The sequence below is a fragment of the Ambystoma mexicanum genome, chromosome 11 (genome assembly GCF_040938575.1).
Source record: "Ambystoma mexicanum isolate Mex_15411 chromosome 11, UKY_AmexF1_1, whole genome shotgun sequence".
Classification (NCBI taxonomy): domain Eukaryota; kingdom Metazoa; phylum Chordata; class Amphibia; order Caudata; family Ambystomatidae; genus Ambystoma; species Ambystoma mexicanum.
Genome location: NC_090934.1, coordinates 736,548,536 through 736,562,876, shown reverse-complemented (window position 1 = coordinate 736,562,876; position 14,341 = coordinate 736,548,536). Strand labels below are relative to the sequence as shown.

Sequence of the window (14,341 nt, the reverse complement as noted above, 5' to 3'; positions counted from 1 at the left end):
CTTGCAAGCATGCCACCCAGCCGCCACTTTGTACGGAATCTTGAAAACATGTCCCAAGGGGGATCCAGAGGTGGTGAATGTTTGGAGTGAAGAACTGGGTTAAGTGATTGATTAGGGATGCTGGCTAAGGTGCTGTGGTAATGTACGACTAATGGGCATGGACTGGGGTTTAAGAGCTTGGCAAACCAAACTCCTCTACAGATCTTATTGGACTCCAGTTCGCATGTTCAAAAGACACCTTTTGGAAAATGAATTGTGTTGCAAGTGCAAGCACGATAGGGGCACTCTAAGCCATCTAATTTGGTTTTGTCCGAAAACTAAAACATTTTGGGAGGGGGTCTGTGAAAGACTTGGTTTAGTCTTACGTTGTACAATTCCAATGACTGTGACACTTCTGGTGCTTGGAGATACATCACCGTTAGAGGAAATTCAATTCAGTAAAAATATATGGCTCCTCCGGGCTTGTATGATGGCGAAAAAGATGATTTTAAGGTCTTGGAAATCGTCTGCCTCTTTTTGCATCGATGATTGGGTGGAGGAGTTGCTTACCGTTTCTACCTACAAAAGGGCAATCTACAAACAAAGTGAAGATACTGACAAGTTTTGGGACCTATGGGGGAGTTTCCTCAACGTTTATGGATAATGTGTCCAAATAGGAAACATGTATTGTACTATTTTGGCAGAATTAAGTGTTGTTCAGTTCTCCATATCTGTATAGACCATTGTCATTCTGGCTAAAGAGTTTGTCGTTGTTTTGTGATCATTCATGAGTTATGCACTTGCTATGAATTACTGTTGTCATATGAGATCATTTTTGGTCTTGTACACTCTTTCTTCTTTACCTCTTTTTCTTGTGTTTTCTTCCTCTTCTGCTTCATTGTAGTGTATATTTTTTCCAAAGTTCATATTTAGTTATCGAATCTGTATGTTCATCTGTTATCCTATGTTGATTATTCGAACTTGTTATGCATCTGTTTAAATAAAAAATAGATTATGATTATGTCATGATCATCAATATCGACAATGGCCCTCCGAAACTTTCTGTGACTGGTACGTTTCTTTTTCAAAAGAGACTTTAGCACACTTGTGGTATTTTCATGAGTGCCAATGGTGCATGGGCGTAGGACATGGGGGGACAGGAGGGACAAATCCCCCCACAATTTTAAGTGGGGGGATGTAATGTCATTTATCCCCCCCAGAATATGTGGTGTTTGTGTCCTGCAGGGATCTGTTTTTGAAGTGCGGGGAGGGGCTGCTTACTATGTAAGCTGCCCTCTCCCCCTGGCCCCCAAAGCAGGGGGTAATACCCTGGGGCAGATGGTTGATCATCTGCCCCCAGAGAAGGGGGACAAACAAAAAAACGATTTTTTTTTTTAAAATGTAGTTTGGGGTGGGTGCGGGTGAGACCACTAGCCACCAGGAATTTATGCAAGGGGGGTGGCCCTCTCCCCTCCATCCCTAAGTGGATGGGGGCACCTTATGTAGCCCTCCCTGGGAGCAGAATTCTGCCCCTAGGAAGTGGTACATGAGATGCCCTCCATCCATTTGGAGTGGGGGGAGAGGCCACTGCAAATAACCCCTCCCAAGCCTGGGGCAGTACGTTTTGACCCCCCCCCCGGGGGCAGATGGTCACACACATGTGCCCATCTGGCCCTAGGGAGGGGCAAAACAAAATGATATATATGATAACTTGTTTTGGGTAGGGGTGGAAGGCCCACTAGACCACCAGGATTGTTTGTGTTTGAAAGTGGGGTGGCCCGCCCCCCCACCTTAAGTGGATGGGGGCACATTATGTAGCCTTCCCTGGGGGGAGATTTCTGCCTCTAGAAGGGGTACATGAGATGCCCCCATCCATTTGGGGTGGGGGGAGACCACTGCAAATATTGGCAGAGCCACCCGCCAAGCCTGAGGCAGTATGTGTTGACCCCCCCCACCGGGGGGCAGATGGCCACACACATGTGCCCATCTGCCCCTAGGAAAGGGGCAGAAATAAAATAAAAGAAATTATAACTTGTTTTGGATGGGTGTGGGGGGCCACTGAACCACCATGGATGTTTTTAGTGGAAAGGGGGGTGGTCCTCTCCCCCTCAACCCCAAATAGATGGGGGGGAATATCATGTAGCCCTCTCTGGGGACAGATTGCTAGCACAATCTGCCCCTAGGAAAGAGGCAAAACAAAAATTAAAAAAAATGATAATTTGTTTTGGGTGGGTGTGGGGGTCACTAAACCACCATGGATGTTTTTAGTGAAAAGGGGGGTGCCCACGGGTGTCTGCTTTTTGGAAATGCATAGGGTTCTCTGTTTTCCTTGGTTGCTTCGGCACCCTAGGCCCAAATCTGTAGGTTGTCCACATGAGCAAACGTTAGGCACATCCACACATGTGGGTGCACCTACCTGGGCGCAAAGGGAAAAGGCTAACCCACTGGTAACCCCAAGCCTTTCGGCAGAGCAGATTTTGCACTTGTGGACAACATACAGATTTGGGCCCAGGGTGTCGAAGCCACCAAGGAAAATGGGGAACCCATGCATTTCCAAAAAGAGGACACCTGTGGGAATCCACAGAGGTCTGACTTGCGCAAATCTCCCCATAATGTATTACCCACAATCCCCGGCAAAGTCTGAAATTTGGTGAAAAAACTACAATTTTCAGACATTTCCTTCTTGCCACCCACCGAAACAAGCCGCAAACACCACATGTCCTACGTTCTCGCGTTCCCACAAGTGTTCCAATGTAACCTCACATGTGTGGGTGCACCTACCTGGGCACAAAGGGAAAAGGCTAAACCACTGGTAACCCCCAAAGGGTTTGGGGAGACAACCTACAGATTTGGGCCTACGGTGTCGAAGCCACGAAGGAAAACGGGGTACCCCATGCATTTCCAAAAAGAAGACACCCGTGGGAATCCACAGAGGTCTAACTTGCGCAAATCGCCCTAGAATTTATTACCCACAATCCCAGACAAAGTGAAAATTGTGTTTTTTCCTCAAAATGTCACTTTGTCCGGGATTGTGGGTCATAAATTATGGGGCGATTCGCGTGTGTAAATCAGACCTCTGTGGATTCCCACGGGTGTCTTATTTTCGGAAACGCATAGGGTTCTCTGTTTTCCTTTGTGGCTTCGACACCCTAGGCCCAAATCTGTAGGTTGTCCACATGAGCAACATTCCTGAAAATCTGCTGTGCGAAAAGACTTGGGGTTACCAGTGTTTTGGGCGTTTCCCTTTGCACCCAGGTAGGTGCATCCACAAATGTGAGGTACCGTTTTCATCGGGGATCCTGTGGAAACATGGGAAGGTAGGCCATGTGTTGTTGGCTGCATGTTTTGGTGGGTGACCAGAGTGAAATGTGCGGAAATTGTGTTTTTTTTCTTCTGTAATATTCCCGAATTCCCCCCAAACTATGGAATCTTTCCCTACATAGTTGCTGCCTGACCTGTGCAAATCACCCCTTCCTAAACTTGGAATATTGTCTACTTTTCAGAAATGTATGCCTTTCTGGCTTCCCATTGAACTTTCCTACCCTTTTCTTCCATTCCGTCCACGCATGTCCTATTGGACAAAAAAATGCCAAAATCGCCTACCTCCTAATAAAACGGCTGATTAGCATATCAAAATATGTTATTTTGGTTTCCACTCAATCTGTTCTTGAAAGCCTGAAAAATGGTGAATCCAGCACAGCAAACCATTTGTTCCTAGCTCTTACAAGGAAAATACCACAGGCTTTTTTGTACAGCGTTATTGGCATTTTCTGAAAAAAACCCAAATGTTCTCCTTTTTGGTTATTTTCTCTCACCCCCCTACAGCAAACTAGGATTCCTGGGTGGTGTTGCGACCGCCTACATGTGGGAAAAAAAGGGGCAACTTTGTCAGAGATATCTCATGTAACAAAGAAGTTACAAGGGATTGAATGGCGACATACCGAAATCACCAAAAAAGGCCTTGGCACTGGGGGGGGAAATACCCATGGCAGTTAAGGGGTTAAGACGGTAAAGCCCCAGAGGAGATATCATTTGTAAGGTAGCTCAGTTAGTTAATTCTCCAAATGCAGATTGTGCACAGGAATATGTAACACCTGTGTTCAGCACCTGGCTTAATCCTCCGGTGGGATAATAGTCAGAGTGAATGTATTCAGCTTCCGATGCAACACAGTGTTTTCCAGGTCAATTGGCTCAGAAAAAGTGGTGGAAAACACTATTACTGTCGGTTTTTCTAATTGGCCAGATTTTGGTGCATTTTCTGGGTGGAGTTCGGGAGCCGAGTGGACACACCAGGACCCCCTGTGTTTCCTGCTCCACCAGACAAATGCAGTCTTACTGCCAGCATGGATTCTCATGCTGGAAATAAGGAAAGGGATTCCTCTCGGATCTGCTTGGAAATGAAACCTGGTAAAAGCAGGCAGAGTCCAGAGGAAGCCATTGTCAATTCTGCAAGCAATCGCTAATTGCGCGAGGTATTTACACTATTCCAAAGTGGAAAAGCAATGTGATTTCACCTGCCTTTCACGCTAAAATCTTCCATTTCGTGGCAGAAAAGTAAAAATGTGAGCCAATGGAAGTGGTCCACTACATGCAGTTTACTTTGCGCCTTGATGCTTGGGGGTTTTGCGTGATGCTACACATGTAATAAATACATAAATACATTTAACATGACCCCAGATAAATGCCAATTTGTGATCAGAATGAGTGAGCATGGCATGTCGCTGGTAAGAGGGTGTCCTGTGCTTCTTGAGTGTGTTGGCAAATGCCGTTAATTGCCATCTCGCATTAAGCAGGTGCTTAAAACCATCAGTGTGGATTGTGCAATAATAAGTCGACAGAGGTATTTCAAATGGTCAATTTCGCTCTTTGGGTGACATTGTCAAAGTGGGAGAATGTTGCCCAGCATGTGCCACTTTCTCTGCGGAGTGAATTGTGCCCACCCCGAGGAAGAAGTGTGAAAAACTTGCAAGGGCACTGTGCCCTGCTCTTTCTGTGTGTCTTCCCCACAGGGCGACAGATGCTGACTCAGACATGGGTAAGTCTCAGGTGGCAAGCCTGTACCCTAATTGATGCAGCAAAGGATTCCAGACTTCTGAGGTGGATAACAATAGTAGCATTGAGTTACATGCCACCTGAAAGGTATGTGTGATAAAGTTCCAAAGCAGAGCTGTTAGTGGGCTAAAGCAGAAGGCAATGTCTGCCCACCCTCAAAGGGTACGTACAACCAAAAGTAATAGGCCCCTGCCCCATCATGGCTGTAGGGGCCAGGATCCAAACCAGGGCAAGAATGCCCTCCAATTATCCATGCCCACGAGTAGGGTACCCCTCGTGCTCCAGGAACCCTGTTGAGCAACCTCTGCGCTTTCCAGGTGATACTAACATTATTTAAAGCCAGAAGTCTAAAAGGGAATAGCTAAGTTGCAGCTGGAAATTAGCTCCTGGCGTGATCAAAATGTCTTGACCAAGTGTGACGTCATCCCCTTCATTTATAAGCAATGTGTATGTTCTCGCGTTTCTTCATCCACCGAATTACTGTTAGAAACAAAGGCAAGAGTTGTGTCTCTTGTGTAGGCATTAGGAAGGCAGTTGCCAACCTCTGGCATAATATGCCATGTTCTTCCAATATTGGCCAGCTTTTGCCCTCCTATGGCCAGGTAGAACCATCATGGCAGTGACCGGCAAATGCCTTTCCCCTGCAGATAGAAAAGCGGAAATAAGAGGCCAATTCAAGGCACGGAACAAATAGAAGTTTAGACAGACTGCAGCTGCCATTGCTGTGTGAGGGAGAATATGTTGAGTGGTCAAGCAAGGAGGTATGTATTAAGCAAGCAAGCAAGCAGTGAGACAAGGGAGAGTCAAAGAAAGGCCACAGGGACTCTTTGAATAATGCAACAAGGCAGAGGATCCATGCTCTGCCGTTCTAGTAACATATGGGAGAATCAAATGGATCAGGCTTTGCAACAAATGTTAAACAAGAAAGGAACAAAGTCCAGCTCTGTATTCAGAATGACAAAGGCAAAGAAAGGCTAGTCTCTGAAGCCAGCATGAGATGGAATAAGAGGGATCAGACTCATCGTGAGAGGGTGGCCTGGCCCTCACAGCACTAGAGGGGCAGCCCACATAGCGGGCTGCCCCTCTGGCCACCCCCCTGGGTCCATATACACTCCACCTACTAGGCATCCCCGGGTCCGACACATCCCGCCGCGGACCTGGGGAGTGCTTATAACGGGGGTGGGCTTGCGATCGCTCATCCTCCTTGTTTGCTGTACCCCCCACCCCTCCGGAGGACAGCCAAAGCAGCAACATCACACACCTGGTCCCTCTACTCCCACAACAGGGCTTACTCAGAGGTACAAACAAGATTTCCTCTTTCTTTGAACCCCCCATCTTTCCATACCAAGAGAGACACACGTCCCCTTGCCCCACACAAAAAAGTAGCAACTTGCAGTTGGTAGAAAAGGCTTCAACTCCTTTATTTGGCAGGAGTCCACTTACAGGTGATCTGCCTCTTAACGAGATGGCATCCTAGCTGTGGCCCACTGGAAGTCATTGTTATTTCCTCTTACCATGAGCTCATAGTCAGATGAAAAATCCAGAAATGCAACATACAAAGACATGTTCTTTGCTGCTGCATCCTTTATTTTCTTCTGTTTTCTTTTCTTCTTTTCTCTTGTTTTGCACAGTGATATTTGTAATTTAATACGTACAGCTATTTTAATTCTAATTTTGTTTAAAGTCGAGTTCTTTGACTAAAACACAATAAATAAATAAAGCAAAGTCCAAAAGATGTCCCCTGTTCCCCCCAGATGTTGTGTCTCTTACGCCCCTGCAATGGTGATATAAACATGAGGTTGGGATGATCCTGTTTGTAAAGACATTGCCAACCTCATTAAACACCCTTGCTTCGCTTAGCCCCTTAACTCATGCCATGGGCTGTAACAGACAGGGTTGCGCACCTGGGGTTTTATCACATCACATCATTATTCACTGCATTTTGATTGGTGTAGACGAGGTAAATAAAGACTTGCATGTGCTAATAAAAAAAATCATTTGAGGAAGACGAAGGTGAATTAACATGAAATGATATGATGCGTCAACGCGCCTGTGCACAAGTGTTTCTAGGCGTGACAAGACAAGGTAGGGAAGATTGAGGTAGGACAAAACAAATGATCTTACTAGGCCTATGTCATTCAGATCATGCACGTGTGGTGGGTGTTGCCAGGGGGGAGGGAAGGGGGAAGTGCAATCAGGGCAGCATGTCTCTGTGCCACCAGGGCAGGCAGCTCTGGGTAAGTGTAAGGGGGCAGGAGACTGTAGGGTTACAGATACAGCACTAAGTGCACGGTAGGCCTGGAGGCAGTTCAGGGGCTACTGGTTGTGGAGGAGCCTGGTGCCCATTGAGATTCTGAGGATAGCCAGGCAACTAGTCAGTGCAGAAGAGAGGTAGGTCAGCAAGGGAGAGAGAGAAAGCAGAAGTGAAAAGGAAAGTCTTGAGCTGCTTCCTGAATCTCAGTTGGTCCGGCTCAAGTTTGAGAGGGCCAGGGAGGCCATTCTAGAGGGAGGCACATGTAGAGGAGAGAGATCTACCAGCCATTCTCTGCCTGGAGAAGTGTCTGGCCCTCAGACAATTGGAGGTAGCAGAGCAAAAGGCTCTAGAAGAGAGATCTTTAGGAAGCAACAGTTGAATATAGTGCGGGCCCCAGCCCTAGAAATCCTTGTGGACAATGCAGAGGGTCTTGAACTTGATCCTTGCGGCCACAGGGAGCGAGTGGAGAGATTTCAGGGCTGGCGAGATACGATCCCTGGCCTTGAGGCCAAGGACAAGTCTCGCAGTCCTGTTCTGGATTAGTTGCAGAGGGCGGAGAGTAGAAGAAGGCAGATTGAGAAAGAGGCTATTGCAGTAATCCAGCCTAGAGAGAACCATGGCTCTGGAGACAGTGAGATTCTGGGGGATAGTGAGAAAAGGAAGAATACCTTGGAGGAAGTGCAGCTGGTAGTGGGACTTCTTAGCGAGGTCTGTGATGTGAAGAGAGAAGGAGAGAGCGGAGCCGAAGTTGACATCAAGGTTTTTTGCCTCACAGGAGGGCGCACGAAGAGGTCCCAAATAGGGTGGCCAGAGTGAGGAGGGAGCAGGGTTATCAATTTCAGACTGGCCTCAGTGCAACGATTTGCTGTTTCGACTAAGCCCCAACGAGAGGAACACATGTTGCAAATGTGCAAAGGCCATGCAGGAAAATGTTTTGAGAATAAAATCATGTTAAAGGGAAGGTACAGTGCCAGTGGCTTATACATGTGCCAGAGAGATGTTGTGACTGCTGAATTACTACAACTAGTTGATGCAAGGATTGTGGAAGAGATGAGGGTGACTGGCTGAGCAGGTTTCTTCCATCTTTGCTGCAGGCAAACCATGAGGAAATATTCCTCTGTGTAATAGTGTTGGCAGTCTTAATGTACTGATGGGCATCCATTGCCAAAAATGAGTGAAATGGCGATGACATTGGACAAATGAAGGGTGTTAGAGCATCTTAGATGTTTCATTGGCTTGCCATTGGGCATCTTACAAATTTGACAAATCCATGATGCTACCCCAAGTAACTCTGAATTTAGTCCAAGTAAGTCATGAGAATCTTCATTATGAATCGAAGAGCTCTCTCCAGGAGTAACTCGGAGGTACTCATAGTAACCTCATTCGAGGTCTGCCCAACAGCTTCTAAACCACCAAATGGCCTAGAATCATTTTGCAGACGCCCACTTGGACTGGTATTGAGAGCTGCTGTTTTTCAAAGTCCCATGCAGGCATTTTTGGAAATCTTGTGCCATGTGTTTTAATTGATCTATTCCATCCCATGTGGATTGTGTTCTAGCATAAAAGTATAGCTATACAATGTTAACCCATTGAAATCAAAATGTCTCTCTTTTCTGCCAATTGTATTGTGTGTGGGGTGTTTGTGCACGCGTGTCCATGATCGTACATTTATTTTATTTAATTTCTCAGTCCATTCAGCGCCAATTGCAAGAGATTGAGGAGCGACAGCATGCTCTGGAAATCCAAGGAGTTAAGCTGGAGAAAGCAATACGTGAAAAATCAGGTATATATGAGTGCATAGTGCTCTGTTAAAACAATGATATAACATATGCCGGCATGATCGAATTGTGCGTAAACTGGACAATGTAAATTTCTCCAATATGAAATGGGTAATTTCAAGTCAATATAAATAGATGTTTTGTTAACATTTAAAGAATATTGCATTATGGCTTTTATAATCTAAAAATGTAGAACATGGGCTTAAGGGGAACCGCTGGTAGGTTTGGAATGACCTTCAACCTGGAAGATTTGGAGTAGAAATATGTACATGTATCATTTATTCTAGCAACATAATTTGAATGTAAAATCAAATGCTGAAAAGGAGGTTTTTTTTCTTAAAAATGGAACCTGCTTTTGTCCCTTTCCACAGTTTTGAAGAATTTTCTTAAAACATGAACACGATTCAGTCATGTGTCAGTGTTTTTCTCCCTGTGTGTCGTTCCATCTTCTGCTGCTCACTCGTTCTAATTCCCCCAGTCTCAACTCAGACCATTCAGGGGTTACGGCAATTGGAGGTATCGTACGGTGCCACGTATAGTTTGCTCCCCAACTGCCAAATAGACCAACATCCAAATTACCACACTTACTACGAAAAATAATGTCCACTGACATGGGAGATGACCTCAATAATGTTGGTAACCTCTACAGTGTTGGAGAAAAATACTGCCATCTCCTTTAATCAGTAACTTTGGAACAATCCCAGGGCTTTCATTGATCTATATGTGTGTGTATATAGTGTTAATTGTAGACTCCCAATAAACGTAACAAATTCAAAGATTTCAAAGATACTCAAATAGGCCCCTCTAATCGAGCTCTCACCCAATCAGTCATCTTGTGCGATTTTCTAGATCAACTTTCACAGAAGGGGCAAATTCTTCATTCATGTCCTCGGAGGATGTCTGCTTTCTTTCACAGGGTGAATAACACACATCTTGGCTTTGACTCCACTTTTTATTATCTGGCCAAGGGGATGATGGCACTGTCCTTTGTATTGCTCTGAGTGAACCACACACGCCTTGCACATTTTTGCATAAATTATTTGGCTAAATTGTAATGGTAAAATTCACAAAGATTCCAAGTATCCTCCCAGATGCCAAAAAACACTCCACACCCAATGTTGGAGCCCTGCTATCCTGGACAGTGCTTAAAAGAACAGAAACCGAGGGTAACTGGCTGTATCGTCATTCTCGAAACAAATTGTCTTTGAAGTATGGCCGTTTTTTCACCATCTATCTCAGTTTAGAGGTTCTTCTCTGGTTCATACATCGGAATCCAGAGGCCCACTCTGGAGGGTGTACTTAAAACAAGGTCAACAGATCTGAGTAGCTATTCTTTGATCTCTCCTGAGGTACAGTGGTCAAGGTGGACTTTATGAGGACAGTCGTATTGCTGGGCAGAGGTATGTTAGCCCATCATAAGCCCTGTGGAAAGAGAACACGCACCTCTTGGGAGTACAGCCTCCACCTAAGACCCTCAGTCTCTTTACTAGAAAGTTTTGGTTTGTATAGCCGGTTGGTTACCCATTCTCTCATCTCTTCCGCTTCTTTACATTTTCTGGTTGCTTGATTGTTTTTTTTACCTTGCTTTCAATTTTGGCACATCAGTGCCACCCTTCAAAATCAAACTAATCCCATTGAGTATGGAAATATGAGGTTGGTATTTGATGGGGAATTCATATATGCCAGTGCTTTGGTCATAGGCCAGCATTGCCAATCTCACGGTGCACTAGCATTTGTAGCCAACATCACACCTGCCTTTGTATTTGTATTTGTTTATTTGTAACATGCACCGTCAGGCCCGGAGGCATCGGGGCGCAACTTTGGACATGGTTACATAGCGACAATAGATACAGTGCAAAGTAATTAAGAACATACCGCAATATACATCATTTACAGAGTAGAGGTTAGAACAGGCGTTTTATTAGGGCAAGGCTCCCAGGTGCATAAGAAATCCACGTTTCAAGGCTGGTTGAAGAGCTAGGATTTTGTTTTGGACTTGAAGGTACTAAAGCATTCTTCTGATCTGATGGTGAGGGGGAGGGCATTCCAAAGGTTTGAAGCATAGGACTGGGAAGCTTGATCCACCCGCTTTTTGTAGTTTGAACCTAGGGGTGGTTAAACAGTGGGTCTGGGCAGTTCTTTGAGGGCGGGTAGGCTTGTGGCGGGAAAGCCGGCTGCAGAGATACGGGAGGGCTTGGTTGACTAGGCATTTGTGGGTAAGGCCTAAAGATTTCAGTGCAATTCTCTATTTGACCGGTAGCCAGTGTAGGTTGGATCTAGATTCCGAGATGTGATGGTTACGCAGGATGTTTAGGGCCGCTCTAATGGCGTTGTTCTGGGAGATTTGCAATTTGTTCAAATTCTCTTGGCTGGTTCCCAAGTAGAGGGCGCTAGTCTAGTCGATTTTGGCCATGATGAGGGTTCTGGCCAGTGTGACTGCGTTGGGGGTGGTCAGAAATGGCCTACAGGCTGCAATGAGTTTGCAGGTGTATGCTGAGGCAGATCTGACTGCATTTGTTTGTCAGGATAGGGATAATGTGGCGTCAAGGTAGACGCCTAAGGTTTTAGTGTCTTTCGAAACTTGGATGGTGTTGCCATCAATGATGAATGATTGGTAGGACGGCTCAAGTTTACTAAGACGTTGCATAGTAACCAAGATGAAGAGCTCAGTCTTGTCATCATTGAGGCATAACTGGTGTTGTGCCATCCAAGCTTGGATGAACAGGTAGACGTCATTCAGGGCCCTGGTGTCAGCCAAGTAGTCACCAGTGGTGGGAATGAGTATCTGGGTGTCCTCAGCGTAATTCGTATAAGAGACACCCAGATAGTCAAGTACATCAAAGAGCGGTTTTGTAAAAACATTATAGAGCATTGGTGACACGCAAGAGCCCTGGGGGACGCTTCAGTGTATAGGGGAGGGATCTGCAGCTGCAGATTGAGAAAAGACCCGCATAGATCTATTAATCAAGAATTATTTAATCCAGGCCGTAGCTGATGGAGAGAAATGGGCAGCGGAGTGAAGATGCTTACATAAGATCTGGTGGTTGACCAAATCGAATGCCGCGAAGAGGTCGAGTAGAAGTAACAGGGCAAGTTTGCCGTTGTCCTTTAAAACTTCGATTTGAGTTTTTAAATCTAGTAGAGCTGTCTCTGTTCCGTGTCTGGGGCAGAAGCCAGATTGTCTGAGACCTAGAAGATTAAGAAGATTATTGGCTTCCAAGTACTCTTGGATTTGCAGGTATGCTGCGCGGTCTAGTATTTTTAGCAGGAACGGGACAGTAGTAATAGGTCGGTAATTGGTAGGTATGCTAGAGTCAAGGCAGGGTCTTTTAAGCAGCGGGATCACCCATGCGTCCTTAAGGTTGTCGGGGACGATTCCTGTTTTAAAGGAGGCATTGATGAAGGATGTGATAAATGGAGCCAGATCGTGGGCAGATTCCTTAATTGGGGCAGGGCAAGGATCACCCTGGCAGTTGGAAGGTTTGATCCTCAGGATAATGTTTTCCACCTCCGCAGCAGTGAGCGGTGAGAAGGCAAACCGTTTGAGATTGGGCAAGTCAGGGGAGAGGGCCCCAGTTGGTGTAGGCGGGCGATTATCCAGTTTCAGACTGTCTTGTTTAGCTATGATTTTAGATTGAAGCGTGGTGATTTTATTCAGTAACGCTGCCTGAATATTAGCACACCATTTGCTATCTTTAATGCAAGTGTCGGGAGGGGTAACGGGAGTTTTGAGCTCTTTTAGGATCTTAAAGAGTTCCTTAGAGTTGGAGTCAGCTTGCAGGATGCGATTATTAAGGGACTCTTTTTTCGCTTCTATAATGGCTGCTTTGTATGTGAGCGATGCCAAGAAGAAACCGTCTTTGTGCGCGTCAGAAGGGTGACTTTTCCAACCATTTTCGGCACAGCATTTGGTTTTGCGGAGTACTCTTAACTGTGGAGTGAACCAAGAGTTAAGGTGTGCCAGTGGTTTGGCCTTCCTCAGTTTAATAGGGGCAATAGTGTCTATAGGTGTGAGCATGCTGCAGTTATAGATGTCAGCTAGGGTGGTGGGGTCATTGCAGGAGTCAGTGGTCGCTTTGAGTGAAGGGAGTAGCAGAGGGAGAAGTTTCTCCTTAGTTATGTCCTTTTTATTTCTGGTCGGGGGAGCAGGTGCGATCAAGGTCTGGATACGGGGGAGGCTTCAATATTAAAGGTGATAATGTGGTGGTCTGACCATAAGCAAGGGGTGTTGGCCAAGACGTTGATATTGCAGTTAGAGCTGGCTAGCCAGTCAAGGGTCCTACCTTTAGAGTGCGTGGGCTCTTCGATGTGCAAGGTGAAGCTAGAATTAGGGCGTTTTCCAAGTCTAGTGCAGTGGGATCTTTGGTGTCGCCAAGTCCCAGGTTGAGGTCTCCAAGGATGATGATTTGTGAGTTAGTTTTTGCATTATCAAGGAGGAGGGTAGAAATTTCACAGACAAAGGAAGGTGCAGGGCCTGGGGGCCTGTAGATTAGGTGGAGGGTAGCTGTTTGATTAGGTGTAAGTGCGAGTTTGACTAATAATAGTTCAGCGGTCTCGAGTTTAGTATTGGTTAATACTCTTAAATCTAGAGTGGTTTTGTGGATGATGGCTAGGCCACCACCTCTGGTGTGGGAGGCAGAGGTGCGGTCACATCTCATGATGCCGAAACCGGGTGGTAGGGCAAGGGACAAGGAGGGTCCGGATGCGGCATGAAGCCAAGTTTCAGCTATGGCAATGAAGTCAAGATCTGAAGATGTTATAAGGTCTGCTATATCTAGTGCGTGCGCTGTGAGGGATCTGGCGCTGATGAGGGCACCCTTGATAATCGTCAGTTTTGCCTCTGTAGAGAGGGGTTTGCCTTTGGTGGGTGCAGTGGGTGAGCATGGTGGTGTGTGTTGTTTGCTTGGGGAGGTTATTACGGGTGGGGCGTACGCGGAATCTGGTGCCTAGTCTTTTGTTTCTGAGAGATAAGGAGCACGGTTGGTTCGGGGTAGGTTTACTAGCGAAGTGTTCCAGCCAGATGGCTGGGTCATTGAAGTATGGGTTAATGTCAGTGTTGACGTGCTGGAGGCCTAAGGGAGATGTCATAGGGTCCATTGTGGCGGTTGCCATGCGCGTGGTCGGGGGGGCAAGGCTTGGGGACGATAAGGTGTCTGATGGCAGAGGGTGTGTCGGCCGTGTGCGTGGCTGGGTGATGATTGCTGCTTCAAAAGGCAGAATGTGGTACAGTATAAGGAATTCCCTAAAGAGCATGGTGGATGTGCACCTAGGGGGAGAT

The 14,341-nt window shown here is 46.2% G+C and overlaps 1 protein-coding gene across 3 annotated transcripts in view; it reads left to right on the top strand.

Moving 5' to 3' along the window:
• The window catches only part of MICAL2 (microtubule associated monooxygenase, calponin and LIM domain containing 2), a 1,393,870-nt gene that overhangs the window by 1,328,019 nt on the left and 51,510 nt on the right, over nt 1-14,341 (top strand). For all 3 annotated transcript variants that reach the window (XM_069623638.1, XM_069623637.1, XM_069623636.1), the window contains one exon: nt 8,975-9,068. In XM_069623638.1, coding sequence (XP_069479739.1) covers nt 8,975-9,068 — 94 coding nt within the window. The remainder of the gene's footprint in view (nt 1-8,974; nt 9,069-14,341) is intronic.